The sequence below is a fragment of the Dictyostelium discoideum genome (genome assembly GCF_000004695.1).
Source record: "Dictyostelium discoideum AX4 chromosome 6 chromosome, whole genome shotgun sequence".
NCBI lineage: Eukaryota > Evosea > Eumycetozoa > Dictyosteliales > Dictyosteliaceae > Dictyostelium > Dictyostelium discoideum.
In genome coordinates this window covers 2,904,230-2,926,668 of record NC_007092.3, presented here as the reverse complement: position 1 = coordinate 2,926,668, position 22,439 = coordinate 2,904,230, and the positions used below count along the sequence as shown (strand labels likewise).

General features: G+C 24.4%; 10 protein-coding genes across 10 annotated transcripts; 4 read left to right on the top strand and 6 right to left on the bottom strand.

Annotated features, from left to right (window-relative positions):
• Window positions 1–118: 118 nt before the first annotated feature.
• Window positions 119–3,951, top strand: mybS (myb domain-containing protein; the record flags this gene model as incomplete). The annotated part of the gene is made up of 2 exons (XM_001134490.1): window positions 119–120; window positions 315–3,951. Coding segments are annotated over 2 exons (3,639 nt in total), but the record flags the coding sequence as incomplete, so codon positions are not given.
• A 128-nt stretch (window positions 3,952–4,079) lies between these two features.
• Window positions 4,080–5,769, bottom strand: cirh1a (WD40 repeat-containing protein; the record flags this gene model as incomplete). Its single annotated transcript, XM_629128.2, has 4 exons — window positions 4,080–4,085; window positions 4,169–4,748; window positions 4,871–5,298; window positions 5,395–5,769. 4 exons carry the CDS (start codon window positions 5,767–5,769, stop codon window positions 4,080–4,082), a joined length of 1,389 nt encoding a protein of 462 aa, XP_629130.2.
• A 447-nt stretch (window positions 5,770–6,216) lies between these two features.
• Window positions 6,217–7,588, bottom strand: DDB_G0293460 (hypothetical protein; the record flags this gene model as incomplete). Its single annotated transcript, XM_629127.1, has 2 exons — window positions 6,217–6,626; window positions 6,724–7,588. The coding sequence occupies 2 exons, from the start codon at window positions 7,586–7,588 to the stop codon at window positions 6,217–6,219; spliced, it is 1,275 nt and encodes a 424-aa protein (XP_629129.1).
• A 1,383-nt stretch (window positions 7,589–8,971) lies between these two features.
• On the bottom strand, window positions 8,972–9,424 carry DDB_G0293458 (hypothetical protein; the record flags this gene model as incomplete). Its single annotated transcript, XM_629126.1, has 2 exons — window positions 8,972–9,198; window positions 9,388–9,424. 2 exons carry the CDS (start codon window positions 9,422–9,424, stop codon window positions 8,972–8,974), a joined length of 264 nt encoding a protein of 87 aa, XP_629128.1.
• A 603-nt stretch (window positions 9,425–10,027) lies between these two features.
• DDB_G0293466 (hypothetical protein) lies at window positions 10,028–10,216 on the bottom strand (the record flags this gene model as incomplete). The annotated part of the gene is made up of 1 exon (XM_629125.1): window positions 10,028–10,216. One exon carries the CDS (start codon window positions 10,214–10,216, stop codon window positions 10,028–10,030), a length of 189 nt encoding a protein of 62 aa, XP_629127.1.
• A 629-nt stretch (window positions 10,217–10,845) lies between these two features.
• Window positions 10,846–15,414, bottom strand: abcG9 (ABC transporter G family protein; the record flags this gene model as incomplete). The annotated part of the gene is made up of 4 exons (XM_629124.1): window positions 10,846–14,370; window positions 14,444–14,734; window positions 14,802–15,020; window positions 15,103–15,414. The coding sequence occupies 4 exons, from the start codon at window positions 15,412–15,414 to the stop codon at window positions 10,846–10,848; spliced, it is 4,347 nt and encodes a 1,448-aa protein (XP_629126.1).
• Window positions 15,415–17,543: 2,129 nt separating this feature from the next.
• DDB_G0293456 (hypothetical protein) lies at window positions 17,544–18,921 on the bottom strand (the record flags this gene model as incomplete). Its single annotated transcript, XM_629123.1, has 3 exons — window positions 17,544–17,622; window positions 18,478–18,705; window positions 18,788–18,921. 3 exons carry the CDS (start codon window positions 18,919–18,921, stop codon window positions 17,544–17,546), a joined length of 441 nt encoding a protein of 146 aa, XP_629125.1.
• A 164-nt stretch (window positions 18,922–19,085) lies between these two features.
• DDB_G0293464 (hypothetical protein) lies at window positions 19,086–20,543 on the top strand (the record flags this gene model as incomplete). The annotated part of the gene is made up of 3 exons (XM_629122.1): window positions 19,086–19,340; window positions 19,417–20,301; window positions 20,352–20,543. The coding sequence occupies 3 exons, from the start codon at window positions 19,086–19,088 to the stop codon at window positions 20,541–20,543; spliced, it is 1,332 nt and encodes a 443-aa protein (XP_629124.1).
• A 75-nt stretch (window positions 20,544–20,618) lies between these two features.
• On the top strand, window positions 20,619–21,128 carry DDB_G0293454 (hypothetical protein; the record flags this gene model as incomplete). The annotated part of the gene is made up of 1 exon (XM_629121.1): window positions 20,619–21,128. The coding sequence occupies one exon, from the start codon at window positions 20,619–20,621 to the stop codon at window positions 21,126–21,128; it is 510 nt and encodes a 169-aa protein (XP_629123.1).
• A 363-nt stretch (window positions 21,129–21,491) lies between these two features.
• On the top strand, window positions 21,492–22,146 carry DDB_G0293452 (hypothetical protein; the record flags this gene model as incomplete). Its single annotated transcript, XM_629120.1, has 2 exons — window positions 21,492–21,512; window positions 21,937–22,146. The coding sequence occupies 2 exons, from the start codon at window positions 21,492–21,494 to the stop codon at window positions 22,144–22,146; spliced, it is 231 nt and encodes a 76-aa protein (XP_629122.1).
• Between the last annotated feature and the right edge of the window lie 293 nt (window positions 22,147–22,439).

Sequence of the window (22,439 nt, the reverse complement as noted above, 5' to 3'; positions counted from 1 at the left end):
TTATTATTATTATAATTATTTTTATTATTATTATTATTATTATTATTATTATTATTATTATTTTTATTATTATTTTTTTTTTTTTTTTTTATTATTTTTTTAAAAAAAAAAAAAAATAATGTTTAATTAAAAATAAAAAATAAAAAAAAAATAAAATAAAAAAATAAAAAATATTTAAAATAAAAAAATAATTCTAAACAATTGACTAATTCTTTTTTTTATTTTTTTTTTATTTTTTATTATTATTATTATTTTTTAATTTTTAATTTTTTTTATTTATTGTTTTTTATTATTTTGAAATTAATAGATAAAAGAACAACATTGTCCCCAACAAAACGATTTAAAGTTGTTCCAGATCGAATTAAAAAATATAATAAAGATAAACTATCACCACCATTTACAACAACAGCAACAACAACAACATCAACATTACCAACCACTTCCACATCACCAACTACTACCACATCACCAACCACAACCTCTTCCTCTTTAAAAACAACTACAACCGCTATCACTAAAAAAGTATCACCAACAACCACAAAAACAAGATCAACAACTGCAAAAGAAATAGCCAATTCCGTTATCAATAAAAAAGAGAGTAATATTGATGAAGATGATGAAGATGATGATGAAGATGATAATGAAGATGATGATAATAACGATAATGATGAAAGTGATCAACAAGTAAAATTAAAAAAACCAATAGTACATAATAATAATAATAATAATAATAATAATAATAATAATAATAATAATAATAATAATAATAATAATAATAATAATAATAACAAAAATAACAAAAATAATAAAAATAATAAAAATAAAAAAAACAAATCTAAAAATATAGAGACTTCTCCTCCTATTACTTCTCGTCATAATTCTGGAAGCTTAGCCAAAGAAAAAGGAAAAAAAGAAACCAAAAAGACATCACCACCCTCTTCAGAAATTTATAATTCACACTCATCATCTTTTGATGATCAAACAAATAGAAAAAGAAAAAGAAAAAAACCTAATCATGAAGATTACAATATTAATAATAAAATAAATAAAAATGAGAGTGAATATAAAATTGATAGCAGCAATAATAATAATAATAATAATAGTAATAATAATAATAATAATAATAATAATAATAATAATAATAATAATAATAATAATAATAATAATAATAATAATAATAATAATAATAATAATAATAATAATAATAAAAATAATAATAATGATAATAATACAGGTGATGAAGTAAATGATTCACCACCAATTACAAACCATAATAATAATAATAATAATATTAAACTCACTCTATCAAGTGATACTAGTGATAGTTTACCAACCAATTCAATTAAAAGTAATGGATCACCTTCATCAACAACATCATCATTACCCTCTACAAATGATATTTTCTTCAATCTTATTAATGAAAATATTAATAACAATGTTATCAATAATCATGATCATAATGATCATAATAATAATAATAATAGAAAAATCAAAACATCTGAAGAGAGTGAATCAGGGGAGGAATCTGATTCATATTACTCTGCATTATCAGATAATGATTTGGTTTTATCATCACCAACAACAATCAAAAATATTTTATCAGAGAAATCATCTTCTTTACCAACAATCAATGAAGACTACTCTACTAGTAACATCAAAGAAAACGAGGAAAATCAATCAACTGAAGAATTGGAAATCTTTTATTTAGATTCTTCAGAGAATCAAGATGAAAATACAATTAATAATGATGATGGTGATGAAGAACCAGAAGATGATAAAGAAGATACTTTAAAGTATCAAAAACCAATTGAAAGTAGAAAGGAGAGTTTATCACCATTTCCATTGGATGATATTGATCTTGATATTGAAGATTTAGAATTAGAAAATAAATCAACAACTTCATTATCAAACAATCACAACAACAATATTTTAATAATTGATAACGATGACGATGATGATAATAGTAATAACATAAATCATAATAATAGTACTAATAATAATAATAATAATAATAATAATAATGATAATAATAATATAAATAATAATGATAATGAGAATACAAGTACTACTACCACTACTAATAGTGTAAATACAGGTAAGAGAAAGAGAGGAAATGGAAATGGAGGTGGTGATTTTATGTTTTTTTACGATCCATACGTCGATCTAAGCTCATCACATTTAGATGATATTAATGGTTTCTTTGATTTGGATTCAAAGATATCAAATCTTCAAGATTACAGATTATCAAGAAAAACTCCTACTTCTCCACTATCTACTAGTTTAGGTGGTTTAAATGATGGGGTGGTTCTCATAAATGATGATAATACAAATTCAACTGAATATAATTTAAAACTTGGAGAACAACAACAACAACAACAACAACAACAACAACAACAACAACAACAACAACAACAACAACAACAACAACAACAACAACAACAACAAAATTTAAATCAACAACAACAGTGGCCATCATGTTATATTGAAGAGATTAATGAATCTGAAATTGAAAGAGAAAGACAAAAAGTAAAGCCCAATGTTAAAAATAATGTAAATATAATTGATATCTCTTCAAATAATGAAGAAATAAGCGAAAAAGAAAAAGAGAATCTAAAGGATAAAGAGATCCAAGATAATCCACAAGAGGAGGAAGAAGAAGAACAAGAAGAAGAACAAGAAGAGGAGGATGAGGATGAGGAAGATCAAAAAGAAAAGGTACCAGAACAAAAAATAAAACAAGAAGAGGAAGAAGAGTTGGAAGATATTCATATACCAAAATATAGAAATTATAACAACATAAATGGTAATGGCAACAATAATAATAATAATGATAATGGTGATAATAATAATAATAAAAATAATATTAACAATGATAATAATGAATCTGACGAGTCATCTGAATCATCTGATGAATCATCTACGGATGATGAAGAAGAAGCCCGGTTATCAAAAATTGCCTATATTGAATCACAAAAAGCTAAAATTCCAGAATGTAGACCATATAATGTGTATTTTGGTAAGTATTTTATTTTATTTTATTTTATATTTTATAAATATATTATTAATTTAATTATTTTTTTTTTTTTTTTTTTTTTTTCTAAAATTTTAGAGGATCATTTACCACCTACATTAATTTATACACCATATAAATTAAAAAGTGAAGAAGTTGATCATTTTATTAGTGCGGCAAGAAAGAAATTGAAAAGTATTGATGATTCATTGAGATCGATGGGTGTCCAAACAAATAAAAATGTTTCCAAAATACCAGACTCTTCAATTTTGGCGATTTTAGATGAATACGATTACTCTGTTGCAGATGCTTTGGAATCTATTGATTTCTCTTCACTCGATACCATCCAACCATGTTTAGAAGATCATATCAATCAAACTTGGTCACAACTTCAAAAAGATTTATTTGATGAAGGTTTTAAAATTTATAAAAAAGATTTCAAAAAGATTTCAACTTTAATTAAAGGTAAATCATGTCAAGATGTTATTGAATATTTCTTTTGGTATAAACAAACCAAAAAATATAAATCATTATATAGCTATAAGTATCAAATCATGCAACAACAACTACAACAACAACAACAACAACTACAACAGCAACAACAGCACCAGCAACAACAACAACCAACTCAACCTCCAAGAAAAAGACCTCCAAACGCAAGAGTTTCACCAGCTCAAACGAATTATTTTATTAATGGTAGTAACCACACAACAACCACCACCACTGCCTCCGCCACCAATACAACAACAACAACAACAATATCAAATACAAATACAAATGTAAATTATAATGTTGATAATGTTATCAAAAATAGTAAAAACAAAAATCATGTTTATAACCATGACAACGACGAAGACTCTGATGAAGACCAAGAACGTTTTTATCAAGCATACAATAGCGCAAACCGAAATAATCAAGATTTAAATGATTGTGTCAATTAATTTTTTCTTTTTTTTTTCTTTTTTTTTTTTTCTTTTTTTTTCCAATTTTTTTTTTTTTATAAAAAGGTAAAAAAACAAATAAAATATCGAAATGATTTTTTCCTTCTTTTTTTTTAGATAATTATATTTTAAATCTTAAAATTTTTTTTTTTTTTTTTTTTTTTTTTTTTTTTTTTTTTTTTTTTTTTTTTATATATATAGAATTTAAATTATTTACCTTTGATTCAAATTGTAATAATTTTTTAGTTTTTTTTGATAAATTTAAATGGGTACCATTTGGTAAATCTAAATTATCATTATTATCATTAGTTGAACCTAATTGCCAAATATTAATTTGATATCTTGAAAATTCAATTAAAAGAATTTGATTTTGTGATGATGATGATGGTTGTGTAATTGCAATTGTATTTGGTAATGGTAATGATTTACATCTAAAATAATTTGGAATTGAACCATTTGAATTTGATAAACTTGAGAAATTAGATAAATCATAAAAGATCATTTGAGTACTATTACCACCAGAGATTAAATGAGTATTTGTAATTTCTAAACATTTAATATCATGACTATCTCTTTTATGTTGACCACTGAATGCCCATTTATTATTTCCACTTGATTTATTATATGATACAATGGTTGCTTCATCACCAGATGCAAAGAATTGATCACCTTTTTTATTAACTTGAATTGATCTAACTGGAGCATGAAGATTTCTAAAATCTTGAATAATACTACCAAATTTAATATCAATAATTGAAATAAAACCATTTGTAAAACCACAAGCAACTGTATTATCACTTTAGAAAAATAAAAATAAAAAAATATATTAATAAATTTTAATTAATTTTTTTGATTAAAAAAAAAAAAAAAAAAAAAAAAAAAAAAAAAAATATATATATATATATATATATATATTTACTTTAATGAATTTAATGAAACTATATTATCAGTTGTAATAGTTAAAGATGAACGTAAAGAATCAACTTTAAAAACAACCAATTGATTTTGACAACCAACCAAGATAGTTTTTTGATCTAATGCCCATTGAATAGTATTAATTTTTGAATCTGAAACTGATGGGAATGAAGATTGATATTCAATTTCATTATCATCTTTTTTGAAATTATATAAACGTACATTTGAATCATGTGTACAAACTGCTAATAAATTTAATAATCTATTAAATGATACACCTCTTACAGTACCAATTGAATTTAATTCTTGTATAATTGAATAACTTGAAATATCCCAAATTACAAATTTATTTTCAAATGTTGATAATAATATTGTTTTATTTAACCATATTACTGAAATAATTGGTAAATCAAATTTTGATCCTCCTAATGTCTAAATTTAATAATAATTTAAATTAATACTTGTTTATTATTATTATTGTTTTTTTTTTTTTTTTTTTTTTTTTTATTTTTTAAATATAATAATTACTTTAAGTAAAATTAATTCTTGATCATTTTTAATCCAAATTTCAAGTGGTGATTCTTGACGTGATACTGCAATTAAATTATTTTCTTGATTATAACTAATAGATGTAATTGGTTTTGGTAACCAACTTGAGAATGAACAATGATGAACCTTTGAACTATTTGGTGATTTAATAATTGGTTGTTTTGATACTGATTCTTTGGTTGTTGTTTGTTTTTTAGTAGTTGTTGTTGTTGGTGTGGTTGTAGTTGGGGTTGTTGTAGCTTTTAATTCTTTAGATTCTTTTGATTGTTTATGTGGTTTTTCAGTACTTTCAACTTGTTTTTTAGTTGTTACAGTAACTGTTGTATCTACCTTTTGTTTTTTTGAAACTGGCATTATTACTCTAATTTTAATTAATATTTATATATTAATACCAGAAAACAATACTCTCAAAAATAGTGTCGTTCGTTTTTTTTTTTTGAATTTTTGAATTTTTTTTTTTTTTTTTTTTAAAAAAAATAAAAAAAAAATAAAAAAAAAAAAAAAATAAAAATAAAATAAAAATAAAAAAAAATGATTTTTCCAAAAAACGAAAAAAAAAAAATAAAAATAAAAAATATTTTGAGTGAAAATGATTTATCATTTTTAAAAATAGATTTTTTTTTTTTTTTTTTTTTTTATATTTAAATAATTACAAAAAAATATATATATATATATAATAATTTATTTATTTATTCTATTATTTTATTTGTTTGTTTGTTTATTTATTTATTTATTTATTATTATTATTTTTTTTTTTAATTATGAAAATTTATTTATTTTTATATTTATTTATTTATTTTTTTAAAATTGACCTTTGGTAATGAAAATTTCATCAATAATTGTATTATTAATATTTGCAACAAATTGCCAAGATAAAGTTGTAGAATTTATAAAATTCATTAAACCAAAACCATTATCAGAAATTCTATAACCACTTGACCAAATTGGTTGTGGATACCAATGATGTTGATTACCTTCAGAGTTACCACCAGTACCAACAGTGATATGAATCGTAGCTTTTGGATTTGAATAGGTACCAATTGGTTGACCATTATAAGTTGGTAAAGTTCTTTCACTTGAATGTGTATGACCAGAAATAAACATATCAACATTATATTTATAAAGTAAATTTTCAAGTGAATAAACAAATGCTTTCTTTAAATAATCTTCAGTAGTATTACACCAATTCCAAACTGTTGAACAATAAAATGCTAAAAAAATAAATAAATAAATAAATAAATAAATAAATAAGTAAATTAAAAATAATATTAAAATAAATAATAAAAATAATTAATAAATTTTACTTACGTCTATGAGCAAACATAATAATAAAATTATCAGGATTATTTGATCTAAAATTTTTTAAATCATTTTCAATCCAAGTATGTTGTGGAGAGAGTGGTAAAAAGTCATGTTCAGAAGAGATACCAACGAAATGAACACCATTATAATCAAATGAATACCAAGATACTTGATCATTATCATCAGTTGGCATTAACCAAGTACGACGATAAACTGAAAGGTCATAGAAAATATCGTGATTACCTGGACATGTCATATAGATTAAATGAGAGGATACTGGATTAATTGAATCTAAAAATTGATTCCAAATAGTTTGATTACCATTGATTGCAGTCTCCCAAGTTTCATCAGCGTATGCAATATCACCAACATGAATATTGAATGCTAAATCATTTGAACGTTCATATAAATTTGCAACTGTATAGAAATCTGAATCTAATCCTTTTCCACCATATCCCATATCACCAAAAATTGAAAGAGAGAATGGTGTAACTTGACCACCGATTTGATTGATTTTTCCTGTTGTAAAATTAAAAACTTCTGAATATTCATCACTATGTTTATTACCAATTGAATAAAAGTATTGAGTCATTTCTTGTAATCCTGTTAAAATTGCAGTAGTTGGATGACCATGAAATCCTAATGTATCATAACTCATAACGGTTGCTTCAATTCCATTGACTGAATCTTGATTTGGTACAAACATTTCATTATTAAATAATACGATTGGTGATTCCATTGCTTCATCTGTCCACCATGTAACTCTAACTTCATCTTGATTCTTTGTAAATGCTAATCTAATTGATGTTGGAATTATTGAAAAACAACAATTTATAATTATTGATAAAATAAATATTAAAATTAATTTCATTTTTTTTTTTTTCTATTTGTATATATATATATATAGTATTAAAAAAAAAAATTATATTTTAAAAAAAAAATTTATTAAAAAAAAAAGAATAAATTTATTTAAAAGTGAAATGAAGGCTGGTAAATTTAAAACAAAAAAAAAAAAAAACTTATTTTGAGGTAAAAACGAAAAAAAAAAAAAAAAATAAATAAAATAAAAATAAATTAAATTTAGATATTTTTTTTTTGTGTTGGGTTTGGAAGCGTTTTAAAAAAAAATTTTTTTTTAAATGATGCAAAGATTTGATGTGTCGGGGTGGGAATCTACTTTTTTTTTTTTATTTTTCCCAACGAATTTTATTTTTTTTTTTTTTTTTTTTTTTTTTTGACCAAAAGGATAAAATTAAGATCAGGCAACCCCTCGCCTTTAAATACTTTAAATACCGAAACGATTTTTTTTTTTTTTTTTTTTCTAACCACGGCAATATATTTTTAATAGCAAAAAATAAATAAAAAAAAAAAAAAAAAAAAGCAACCTTCGCAAAATATTTACTATTTTATTCAAACCAAATTTATTTTTAAATTTTGAAAAAATAATAATAATAATAATAATATAAATAAAAATTGAATTATAATTCTTAGTCAATTAAATTTAAAAAAATACTTTAAAAGAAATAAAAAAAAAAAAAGATATAGTTTATTTTATTTGAATATATTTTTATTTTTATTATTATTATTATTTTTTTTTTAATTTTTTTTTTTTTTATAAACTAATTATTATAAAGACTACTCTAATTATTAAGATAATTTACCTACTGCACCTTTACTATGAATTATATCGACAACAACAACAATTACTACAGCAACAACCACAGCAACAAATTACCCAACTTCACAAACCTGAATCAGTTGCAAAATTAGAGATGGGTTATGGATTCAATAGAATTGATTGGTTTTTTTTTTTTTTGATAATTTATTAGCGCCATCGTTATGACCCGGCCAAGCCAAATTCCTACCTTCTGGAAAGGATGAGTATATCATTTAAATCCTTGTCGTTATTTCATGGAAGGTATCATTACAAATGTTCTCGAACATCAAGAAGTTATATGCTCATATGAAGATTTAAAAATAAAAGAAAGAATAAAAATCTATATCTTTATTAGATTTCAAATTATTTTTGTTGAAATATTTGTGTTAGTATGATTTTTAAAACTTACAGTTACAATAATATATAGTCATCATGATGCATTGATAAAGAGATCTTATGAACATGTAAAATGGTTGTGCTGAGAAATTTGGTGGTACAGGTGAAATTTGGCAAAGAAGAAGATTGTTAAATTGAATGTTTGATTGTTGAAGTGATTGTTAGTTTAGCCTAAACATTAGCCCAAGTACATAAGGTTTATCACGTATAGGTGTGGATGATTGATTGTGCCATTGGTTGAATTGAACTGAAAAGATTACCTGTAGTGGCTGTTGTTGTTGTTAAAGGTGATGTAGTGGTTGTTGATTTTGTTAGTGGTCTTGGTATTGATGAGCTCGTAGTTGGTGATGATAATGTGGCGTTTACATTTATTTTTGGTGATACGGGTTTTGAAGATTGAAGTGTTGATGAAAATAATTTTGGTTGACCTATATCTTCTTCACCCAAAGAATTATTTTGATTATTCAGATTGTTTTATTTTGTTTATAATTGATAGTGATTTGGGAGTAATATTGTTTATGTAGTATCTAAAACACCTAAGAACAGCTGTATTGTTGGTTGTGATGATGGTGATGATATTGAAAATTTAATTTAAACAAACCAGATGCTAAAATCACTCTTTGATAATTGTGGTATTGTTTTCGTTATGGCCATTGCTTTTTTTTAAATTTAATAAATTAATTATTTGCTTATTCTTTATTGTTACTAAAATAGTTTGAAAAAAGAAATGAAAAATGAAAAATAAAGCAAAAAAAAGAATTTGCTTTGTGAATAAGCAAATTTTACCAGATTTTTTAGAATCTTATTTTGATGATTTATTAGTAATTTTTTGAAAATTTTAATAATTAACAAAATAATAATAATAAAAAATATAAAAAAAAATATTATTATTCAAACCAAATTTAAAAAAAAAAAAAAAAAATTAAAGGTAGAGTTCTCTTGTTATGTTTGATTGTTTATTATTTATTTATTTTTAATATTATTATTATTATTATTATTTTTTATTTCTAGTAAACTTTTAATAAAATGGTGGATTTGGTAAAACAGAAAATAAAGAATTAACCGGTTTGGTATTGAAAGCCAAACATGAAATAAACAACAATGATAGGTGATAAATTACCAAAGGCACGGAACATATTGGTTGTAGCCAAGGTAGCACCAATTAAAGTGAAACAGAAAGTAAAGAATTTACCAGCTTCTTATTGAAGTCCAAACATGAAATAAACAACAATGGAAAATAAAAAACTTGAACTGTAGTCAATGGAATATCAGTTGGAAACTGTGAAATATGAAAAGCACTTGGTCTATACATAGAATAGGAATATTGTTTTTGTGAAATTCTACGCAGACAAGCAAAAAGTTCCCTTCACTTAGAAAAGCGTTGAAAAGAATGGCAGCAAAGATTGCACCACCTCTAGTGAAAAGACCTGATGGATTGGTTTGCATATTATAAAATATAGAAACATAAACTAATGATTGAATGATAACTGAAAGATTCTTACTTTGATGATTTATCAGCAAATTTTTGACAATAATAGTAATAATGATTAAATTTTTAATAATATCACAAACAACATTAATAATTATTGTTTTTTCTTTTCTTCCTCTCTTTTGTTTAAAATTAATATTTTTTAAAAAAAAAAAATGATAAACCCTAAATTTAAATATTTTAATATTTAATAAAAATTAGATTATAACTCTTAGTCAATTTAAATTTTAAAAAATACTTTTTTTTAAAAGAAATAAAAAAAAAGACAAAGTTTTTTTTATTTGAATATTTTGTGACTAATGTGGTTTGAAAAAAAAAAATGATAAACCCTAAATTTATATATTTTAATATTTAATAAAAATTGGATTATAAACTCTTAGTCAATTAAATTTTAAAAAATACTTTTTTTTTAAAAGAAATAAAAAAAAAAAGATAAAGTTTATTTTATTTGAATATATTTTTTTTTTTTTTTATTATTATTTTTTTTTTATTATTATTATTATTATTATTATTATTATTATTATTATTATTATTTTATTTTTTTTTATTTTTTTTTTTATATTACTATAAGGACTATTGAGATAATTTATCTACTTGGTTTTCTTGTTAAATAAACAAATGAAACGACTAAGAAAATATTGAACATCCAAAAAGCAATTAGAATTGCAATACTTCGACCTTTATTTGAAGCATCCCATTCAAGAGTTTTATAATATTGTTCACCACTATTGAAAATGCAATAACCACATTCAGAGTTATCAGAGGTAGTATTTGTAACATAACCAGTTGCTGGTACAAAATATTCTTCACATGTTAAAGTTGTAGGATTATTAAATTTAGTTAAATCTTCATATGAGCAATTAACTTTTTGATGTTCGAGAACATTTGTAATGATACCTTCCATGAAATAACGACAGGGATTTAAATGATAGACCCAACCCTTCCAGAACGTAGGAATTTGGCTTGGGGGAACCATAACTCCACAAAAAAGAAATAGGAAAACAATTAGTAATGGTACAAGAGTCATTGCCAAAAACATATGATTACAAACTGCAGCAATTGCACCACCAAATGAGACACAGAAGAACAAGTAAATGATAAAGATAATCCAAAAGTAAAAGTTTGCTCCATTTTGACCTTCCATGAAAAGACCAGCAGTCCAGAATGAACAAAAGAAGAAAACCGAGCCGCAAACAATGGTATATGGAATTTCAACCAAAACAATTGAGATTGCAAATGGGAACCAAGAATAGAATTTACTAGCGTAATCTCTTTTAAAGTATTCTTTTTGTACTAAAAATTGAACCATAACTACAAAAATTAAAAGGATACCAAGTAAGAGAGCTTGGAAAATGAAGAAAATACGTTGATTCATATCGGATGAACTATCTTTTAAATCCCAAAAAGTGAAACCTACAATTATACCAGTCATAACAGCTTGAAGAATACTACCATAGGCATAGAAAGGATCTCTAAAGTAGATTACATTCATTCTCTTGTAAACTTCCCATGTTTGATACCAAATACTTGTTGCAAATTCTCTTGGAACACCATTTTCATTAGAGGATGAAGATGAACCAGAAGCTTCAAGAGATGATAATTCTCTACGAACTTCTTGAAGTTCTGGTGATTGTTTCCAAACTTCTGGCCAATTAATTTCAGTTTTACCATGAACACCAGCACCAGTTGCTTCTAAAATATATTCAGCTGGATTTTCAAATTCAGTACATGGACGTACACCTTGACGTTCAAAATAAGAAGTAAGAGTTTTTGATCTTTCCCCAATATCACCGAAATAAACTGTTTTACCACCTTTAGCTAATAAAAGAATACGATCGAAATGTTCAAATAATACAGAGGAAGGTTGATGAATTGTACAAACTAATGGCATACCAGCATCTGCTAATTTACGAATGAATTTAACAATATTATAAGAAGATTGAGCATCTAAACCAGACGTTGGTTCATCAAGGAAAAGAATATGAGGTTTAGCAACCAATTCAACACCAATTGTTAATCTTTTTCTTTCTTCAACTGAAATACCAACACCAGTTTCTAAAGTACCAACTAAAGCATCACCTAAATGTTTCATTTCCATCATTTCTAAAACATGTTCGACATAATCATATTTCTCTTCTAATGAAACTGATGGTTCTTGACGAAGTTTAGCAGAAAAACGTAATGCTTCTCTAACCGTTAAACCTGGATTATGAACATCCATTTGTTCTACATAACCAGTGATACGTTCGAAATCAATTTCCAAAGCTTTACCATTAAGGAAAGTTTTACCTTGAACAGTGCCCAATGTTTTTCTCTTTGCTAAAACATCGAGTAGTGTTGTTTTACCAGCACCTGATGAACCCATTAATGCAGTCATTTGACCTGGTTTAATCCAACCTTCAACATCATCTAATAATAATTTTTGAGTTTTACCAACTGGAACAGTATATTTAATGTTTTCCCATGTAAAAACACCACCTCTCATTTTAAGAGTATCTTTCATTTCACTAGTTGCTTTTGCTACAATTTCATTTTGTTTTCTCTCTTCCTCAGCATCATTTAATTTTGGAGCTTTACCTTTTTTATAAGTTTTTGTTGTAAAACCACCGCTTGTCCATTCTAAATATTCAACTGCGACCATATTTATAATGATGAAAAGTACCCACCAAAGATAAGTAATGAAAATGTTTAATGTACGATCATCACTTTTAAATGTTAAGGCATCCATTAAATAATCTGAACCTTTAACCTCCAATGTATTTGGACGTGAACCAGCAGATGCACAAACTCTAACCGAATTATCATAAGGAGCACCAGTTGTTGGATCAGTACCATATGGAATTGCTTCAGTTTCGCAAGAGAAATTTAAATCCATAAATTCGTTTGCCATTAATGCTTTAAAAGCATAAGTGAAAGGATTTGCCCAAAAGAACCAACCGAACCATGGATGCATTTTATTCTTTGGAATTGAATAACCACAATAACTGATCATGAAAATTAATATACCTGTCATCACATTTTGACTTACATAAAGTGATGGTGATAAATTACCAAAGGCACGGAACATATTGGTTGTAGCCAAGGTAGCACCAATTAAAGTGAAACAGAAAATAAAGAATTTACCAGCTTCGTATTGAAGTCCAAACATGAAATAAACAACAATGGAAAATAAAAAAACTTGAACTGTAGTCAATGGAATATCAGTTACAACCTGTGCAATATGAAAAGCACTTGGTCTATACATAGCATAGGACTGTTGTTTTTGTAAAATCCTTCTACCATAAAATGTAGCAAAAAGCTCTCCCTCACTTAGAAAAGCGTTGAAAAGAATGGCAGCAAAGATTGCACCACCTCTAGTGAAAAGACCTGATAGATTGGTTTGCATATTATAAAATACAGAACCATAAACAAATGATTGAATGATAACTGAAAGATAACGAGATACCAATGAAAACTTATCACCCCAAATAATTTGACTATGTCTAACGATTAAAGCTCTAACTTGAGTTGGGAAACTAGTAGTATAAACTGATGTCTTTGTATTTGTCTTACTTTTGTTTGCTCTTACCTCTTCAATGAAATCGAGATGTGGTTGTTCAACTTCAATCTTTTTCTCATGTTCAGTTTGTTGTCTTTCCATTTCTCTACACAACTCGGATGCTTTCCATGCTTGTTCGAAATCTGCAGATGTCTCTGGAACACGACCTTCAAAACCTTTTCTAATAATACGTTCTTGTGGATTGGTAACACCAGTTAAAAAGTCTGGTACTGATTTACGTGGCTCACAATCGAAACCCAAGTCTAAAAAGTATTGTTTGGCTTGACCAACTGGACCAAAATAAATACATCTACCTTTTTCCAATACTAATACATTATCGAATAAATTATAAATAGAGTCGGATGCTTGATAAAATGATGCAATAGATGTTTTATGTAATGTATCAGACATAATACGAATTGATTTTGCATAGTCAAGTGCTGATGCTGCATCAAGACCACGAGTTGAACAATCCCAACATGTAATTGATGCTGATGATACCATTGCTTCTGTAATTGTTAAACGTTTTCTTTCACCACCTGATAAACCTCTAATATATTCATTACCAACAATCTTAAAAAAAAAAAAAAAAAAAAAAAAAATTTAATAAAATAAAATAAAATAAAATAAAATAAAATTAACTTACAGTATCAGCTTGATGTACAATACCAAACATTGATAATAATAAACTTGAAATTTTCTCTCTAAATGTAACTTTTTTTTCATCTGGTAAACGATTATGAATGGTTTTACATTTAAGTGCAAAATCTAATGTTTCACGTACTGTTAATGTTGGATGATGAGAATCTTCTTCAGGAGTATAAATTGCTTCACCTTTATATCTCTCCCATTCTTTTGCTGGAATACCACCATATTTAATATCACCATCAACACTAATGTATGAACCTCTTTGATTTGAAATTAAACGGAGTAATGTCTACAATAAAAATTATATTAATTAAAGGAATTAGGAAAAAAAAAAATTAAAAAATTGAAAAACTTACAGAACAACCAGCACCTGGACGACCAAGAACTAATAACATTTGACCGTCTCTATTAAAACATGTGACATTATTTAAAATATTAAATGTTGAAGTTTTTTCAATTTTCCAAGTTGATGGTTTAAATAAACTTATAAACCAATTGAATGGTGTTAATAAATCTGCAATAACTGATAAATCTGCGCCACGACCAACAACTGTTAAATTTCTAATACAAATACTCTATGAAATTTTAAAAAATAAAATTAAAAAATTAATTGGGATGTAAAAAAATAAAAAATAAAAAAAAATTTTTAATATTTACCATTTTCTTTGGTTTTGAACCATTACTTAATGCCATACGTTGAGAATTTTCGAAATATCTACGTAATTTAAAATCTTCCTCACTTTCTCCAGCATTATTTTCATTATCTTGAGCCGCAAAATATTGTTTTGATTCTTTTTCTAAACTTTCTGCCAATTTATCAAAATCATTTTCACTTTTTACAATATCTGGTGAATTTGCGCCGCTATTGAAATCTCCATCACTCATTCCACTTGGTGTATTAATATTTAAATTACTACCACCCTCTTGAATAGAGACTTCTTTTAATTCATATTCAACATTATTATCCATTACTAAATGAATAAAAATATTTATTTATGAACAAAAAAATATTTTTAGAAATAAAAAATAAAAAAAAAAAATTAGAAAATAAATAAATAAATTAAGAAAATAAATTGTATAAAAAATTATTTATTTATAGCTATATCTTTTTTTTTTTTTTTTTTTTTTTTTTTTTTTTTAATAAAAATAATAACAATAATAAAAAAAAAAAAAAATTGTCTTTTAAAATGGAAAAAAAAAAAAAAAATATTATAAAAAATAAAATATTAATAATACTGTGGTTAGTTTAAAAATAACCTAACAAAAATAGATGGTTGATGTTGAATGTTTTGTCATTAGTAAACTGTTGTCATCATCTAGATTCAATATTGCAACAACAAATTATTTTTTTTTATTTTTTATTTTTTTTTTTTATTTTTTTTTCACTTTTTTTTATTTTTTTTTCACTTTTTTTTATTTTTAAATATTTTCATGTAACTGTCATGACGGTTTTGCTACCCACCAAACGCAATCAATGCATTGTTAGCGGTCACATTTTGGAAAATTTTTTTGAATAATCTTTTTAAAAGAGTCTCAATAGTATTTTTTTTTTTTAATTTTATTTTTTTTAAATTCTTTTCCTTTTTTTTTTTTTTTTTTTTTTTTTTTTTTTTTTTTTTCTCCAAAATATCTATTTTATCGTCTTTTTATTTTTTACGAAATCCATTTTTTTTTCAAATAATAACAGTTTTATTTTTTTATTTTTTTTTTTTAATAGTCCCATTCGAAAAAGTCTTTATTTTAAATTCAGATTTTTATTTTATTTTACTTTATTTTTTTTTAATAAATTTTTTTGAGAAACAAAAGAAAAGTTAATATATTTTAAATAAAAAAATAGATATTAAAAAAAAAAACCAAAAATTTGATTTGATTGTCAAATTTGAATTTTTAAATAAAAAAAAAAATAAAAACCAAAATTTAATTACTTATTTTATTTGATTTAAAATAATAAAATAAATAAAAGCAATAACCATTTAATTTTAATTTTTTATTTTACCTATCTATTTTCAATTTTTTTAAAAAAAAAACAATAAAACACATAAACAAATATTAGAAATTTATAAAATTTAAAAATGAAAAAATAAAAAATAAAACAATTTAATTAAATCAATTTTTTTGATTTTTTTTTTTTTTTAATCTATAAATGACCCAACTCATTTTCTCTAAAAATATAATTGTTCAAATGATTGATTGTTTATTTTGTTGCATTTAAAAAAAAAAAAAATAATTTATAATATGCAAACCAATCTATCAGGTCTTTTCACTAGAGGTGGTGCAATCTTTGCTGCCATTCTTTTCAACGCTTTTCTAAGTGAAGGGGAACTTTTTGCCTGCATGGTAATACAGGTGAAGAGTTTTACAAAAACAACATTCCTATTCTATGTATAGACCAAGTGCTTTCATATTGCACAGGTTGTAACTGATATTCCATATTAAGTTTGCCAGAAATAAAAAAAAAAAAAAATAATATTAAAAATCAATAAATAATTAGCATCAAACCTAACAAGTGCACTCTACCTTTTTTAGTTTTAGTTTTTTTTTTTTAAAGTTGTAAAGTTTGGATTCAAAAAAATATTTTTTTTTTTTATGTTTTTTTATTATTACTAGTTATTATTATTTTGTTGATTATTAAAATTTGCAACAAAACTAAAAAATTACTAATAAAAATTTAATTTATTTTTCCAACTTTCTGGCATTTCTTTCCAATTCTTTGTTGCATCCATCAATACATTGGAAATATTTGAACAATCTTGGCTTTTAATTTGGCGATCTACACCATTTTTTTTTTTATTTTTTGTTTCAAACAAACATATTTTTAAAATTTCACACCCCAACATTTTTAATTTTAATTTTTTTTTTTACAGGAATAGAAGAGCATGAATTATGTTTGAAGGAAATTTTGATTCTAATTTAATTTAATTTAATTTTTTTTTTTTTTTTTTTTTTTTTAATCTATTATTATTTAATATACACATACAATTTGTATTAATATTTTAAATTATTTATTTATTTTTGAAAATTTTTGGGGAAATGGAGGATTAGGATGTAAATTTTATTCTCTTCAATTTCCCTAATTATTAATATATATTATAACAATTTTAAATTATTGATTGTAAACTTTCAACATATTCTTGATAGGTTGGTTTATGGCATGTATAAAACATCCAATAGTATGTACTTAATTAATTAATTAATAAATAAATAACATTTTTAGATATTAGTATTAATAATTTATTAAATAATAAACATAATAATAAGAAGAAAAAGAAAAATTATAATTTAACAACCTTACAAAAAAAAACAATAAATAATTTATTTGTTTTATATCGAAATGATTGTGAATCCATCATTAGATTTATCATTGGTGAAAAGAAAACAAATTTAAAATAATTTAGCTTTTTTTTTTTTATCAATAGTACCTTGAAAATTACTATATTCTGGAAGGTCATAAAATGGTAAGGTGTGAGGGAAGGTGTGAGGGAACGCTTTGCTGCTTCCCTATCGCATTAGCCTTCGGCTATGCTCCTATAACCTAAAATCACTCTAAACTATATTCCATATTTTTATTATCTATATATTACTCTATACATATATTCATGTAATATTAATATTATTTTTAATTTTTTATATATATGTAGAAAAATAGAGTTGTAGAGTGAGTAGTAAAAAAAAGTACGAAAACATAAAAAAAAGTGCAAACTGTGTACGTCATGTATAATGATAACGTACTAACAATCCCTCTTGATTTTAATACACGCGCACAGAATTACACAAACACAATATCGTGCATAACGTAAGAGGAGTTATAGGGGTTCTCTATTGATTTTATATGACGTGCACTATTTTTGTGTATTTGTGAAATCCGTACTAGTTCGTCAGAAATCACTCTACACTCTCTACTTTTCTACACGCGAAAAAATAAATAAATAATTATTGTTGTTGTGATAAAATTAAAACCCGCAAAAAACTGCGAATTTGCGGAGGTGATTGTTTTTATTTTTATATTGTTATTAAATTTGTGTTTCAACAAACAACAAAAGTTTGTTTAGGGATATTTTTAAAGCTTCATAATTTTCTAAAATATTATATGAATCATCTTTGTCATAACATCTTATAAAATTATGAATTAATTCTCCATAGTTAGAGACTCTTTTACAAAAAGCTTTAATAACATTGGTTGCATTTCCAAATGGAGCAATTTCATCTTTGAACATGGCTTTTACTAATAAGTCGGAAAGTTGGTCAAAACCTTCAATTGGACTAAAAAAAAGGTTGATGGTGTTAAATAAGGAGCACTCCAGTCCATCTAATTGATCCTTGATATCGGCAAAAAAGTCTCTACTTTCGAATTTTTTTAATTTTCTTTCTTTTTTGATATTTTGGTTTACAAAAGCAGCTAGAGATACTGGAACAAACAGATAATACTTTTGTTTCTTTTGCAATTGTAACTAAATCTGTTATACTTTTTTCTGACATTTTATATACAATCAAAAAAAACTACCGTATATGTAGTTTAAATTTTGAAAAAATATAAAAATAATAAAAAATCAAAAGATTTTGAAAAAAAAAATCAAAATTTTTTACACAACTTTTTACATCACATTTACATTAAACTTTACATAATATACCGATATATAAAAATGAATTATCAAAATAGACCATATCAATATTATACAATAATTAGCGGAGATGTAAGAATTATAGTATCATTAAAAATATATTTAGATAAAATCAAAAAACATCAATCTCTATCAATTTATAATATGACAGATGGTAGTGAAATAAATTTATATAATTATGATTATATTTTATTGGCGTTCAATGATGAGATACCAGAATATAAAGTTGAAAATGTTTTTATTGATAGAAAACACTATGAAAGACTTGAAATTAATGTTATAAAAAACCAACAAAGATATTTTTTTCTATTTTTTTCTCTATTTTTTATTTTAAACTTTACATAATATATAGTTATATAAAATGGTAAAACCTAATAAACAACAACTTATTGAAAGAGCAAAAGAACTTGGACATACAGATAAAAATAGAAGAGATTCAGATGAGAGTTGGAGAGAGCTTGTTGATAAATTGGAAAACGATTTAGTGGAGCAAAAAGATTTAGAAGAAGAAGATTTAGTGCAAGAAGATTTAGTAGCCAAGTTAACTTGCCCGCTAAATCAAGAACCAGTAGAAGTGAACAAGTCATTATTTAATCAATCATACCCACATTTATTTTGTTCGTCAAAACAAGCATTTGATGTAAACACATTAAATATTATGTGTGTAACTGCAAAAACATTTGACGAAGTTGAGAATATAAAAAAGTATATATCAACATACTTTATTAAAATAGGTGGTTCACCAATATTTAGATTTTGGGTGCCAGGTGATAAACAAATAAAAGATTTATCGTATTCAGATGCAGAGAAAACATATTTTAGAAGAAGAATAATCAAAATTGATGGTTATCCAAATTTTGATGTTTACCAATGGTTTATGGAGTATGAACCAAATCATTGTACACCAACTTGGGTTCCAGATAAAGATAGAATTTTTAAACGAGATGATTGTAGTTTATGTGTTAATGAATTTGCAGGTTGGTTCTATGATAGCGAACCAAACGGGGTCAGCACCACGACACTGGAGGGTGTTGATGTGATTATGAACCATTTGAAGGTTGCAATTTGTTCTCTTAATGAAGAACAATATTCATATCTAATTAATTGGTTAGCATGTAGTCAAGGACGTAAACTTAGGACTGCATTAATGTGGAGATTATTTATGGGTGGTATTGGAAAAGGTATTTTTACAAATTTCTTTATTACAAAGATTTTAGGTTATAATATATCCGCATCAGTAAATAATTGTGACTTTTTGGTGGATGGAATGATATTATTGAGAAAAAGCTATTAATGGTGGTTGATGAACCAATTGTAAAGGATTGGAATAATGTTGGTGAGGGTATTAAATATATTATTACTGAACTATTAATTACCATTCGTAAAAGAAATCAAAATGATAAAGTAAATGTACCTAATTATATGAATATGATTTTCACTTGTAATTCTGATAATATAAAGATAGGCGCATCAGTATAAAGACGTTTTGCTATATTTGATTTATCATCTGAATTCAAAGGAAATAAAGATTATTTTGAAAAGTTAGGTAAATATATGGACGATCCAAATGTAGCTGAATCATTTTATTGGAAATTGAAAAATAGTGATAAATCTAAATTTAATGAAGATGTTATACCACAATCTGAAACATTTATTGGGATGAAAAGTGATCAATTACCGGCAAATATGAAATATATTAAAAAAAATTACATTTTACAAGGTAAAGATTTGAACAAAATTAAATTCACTGATTTTGTAAATGAATTTAAATATCATCAGGAAATGAACAGAGATAATAAACATACAATTAAAGAAGCTGAATTAAAAACCACATTGAAAACTTTTGGAATTAAAATTGAACCATATGGTTCGGGTGGTGTATTGCGTTTAATGATGACACATTCTGATTTATATGAATTATTCAAATCTAAAAATTGGTTGTCAGATACTGATGAAATAATTAATTTCAAACCAGTGACAACAAAAGAAAGACAATATGAAATAAAAAAAGAAATTGGTTTATTACAAAATGAATATGATAGATTAGAAAGAGTTGGATTATAAATCCTTCCTCGAGCGTGGATAAACACATTATAATTTAATATCTTTATTTTTATCTACTTTTTTTTTACCTTTTTTTATTTTTTAATTTCCAACACGTTTATATTTTCTTTCTAAATCATCCAATTCTTTTGATTCTTCTTTAGATAATACCGGGCCTTCCCCACATTCACTTTTTAATTCTTTTAGTTCTAAAGTTTGTTTTCTTTTTAATTCATATTTGTCCCATGCCAAAATTAATATGGCTGCTGAAATTAATATGATAATTTTGGCATGGGACTTATGTCTGCTAGAATTACCATATTAATTTCAGCAGCCATATTAATTTTGGCATGCACAGACCAACTATTTTAGGCTGAAATTAATATGGCTGCCGAAATTAATATGGTAATTTTGGGCATAGAAAAATAAAAAAAAAAACTCAAAGTCATTTAATTAATAATAATCATCTCAAATATAAAAGAATTAAAAATAATAATAAAAAAAAACTCACGGGATTAAAATAATTAAAAAAAAAATAAAAAATAAAAAAATAAAAATAAATAAGAAATAAAAATAAAAAGATAAAAAAAGATTTTTTTTTTTTTTTTTTTATTTTATAATTATTCTTGTTGTCTGTATTGTTACTATAATTAACCGAAGGGATATCTTTTTTTTTTTTTATATATAATTGTTCGAAACTTTAAAAAATAAAATAAAAAAAAATTAAAAAAAAAAATTTAAAAAAAAAAAATATAAAAAAAAAAAATATAAAAAAAAAAATTAAAAAAATTAAAAAGTATTTTTTTTTTATTTTTTTATTTTTTTAAAGTTTTCGTTCCAAAAAATGATCTACAGTAAAAACAATAAATCTAATAAAAAGTATCCACCCGAAGATATCGCTTTTTTGGAATTTAAAGATGTTGAATTCAATCAAAGTGATGAATTTGGTGTATTATTTAACGAAGTTACTATTGATAAAAATGATTTGAAGTACAAAGTAAATGTTGAATTTAGAGAGGCGGAGACAAGTAAAAATTAATTGCACAGGGATATTGAAATAACCAAATGAAAATCATCAGATGACCTAGTTGAAAAAGCTATCGAGCTCTCTACCACCCATGCTTGATCAACACATGAAGCTGTCACAACTTCCAATAATGGTGGAATCACATCTCAATCACTCAAAAACAAAACGGGTTATAAAAGAGCTGATCAATTACAATCTGATGCTGATGTTTTCACCANAAGATAATCAAACGAAACTTTATCTGTTAGTGACAAAAGAGTATGTTGATGAGTCCGTAATTAGAATACATAATATATAAAAACAAA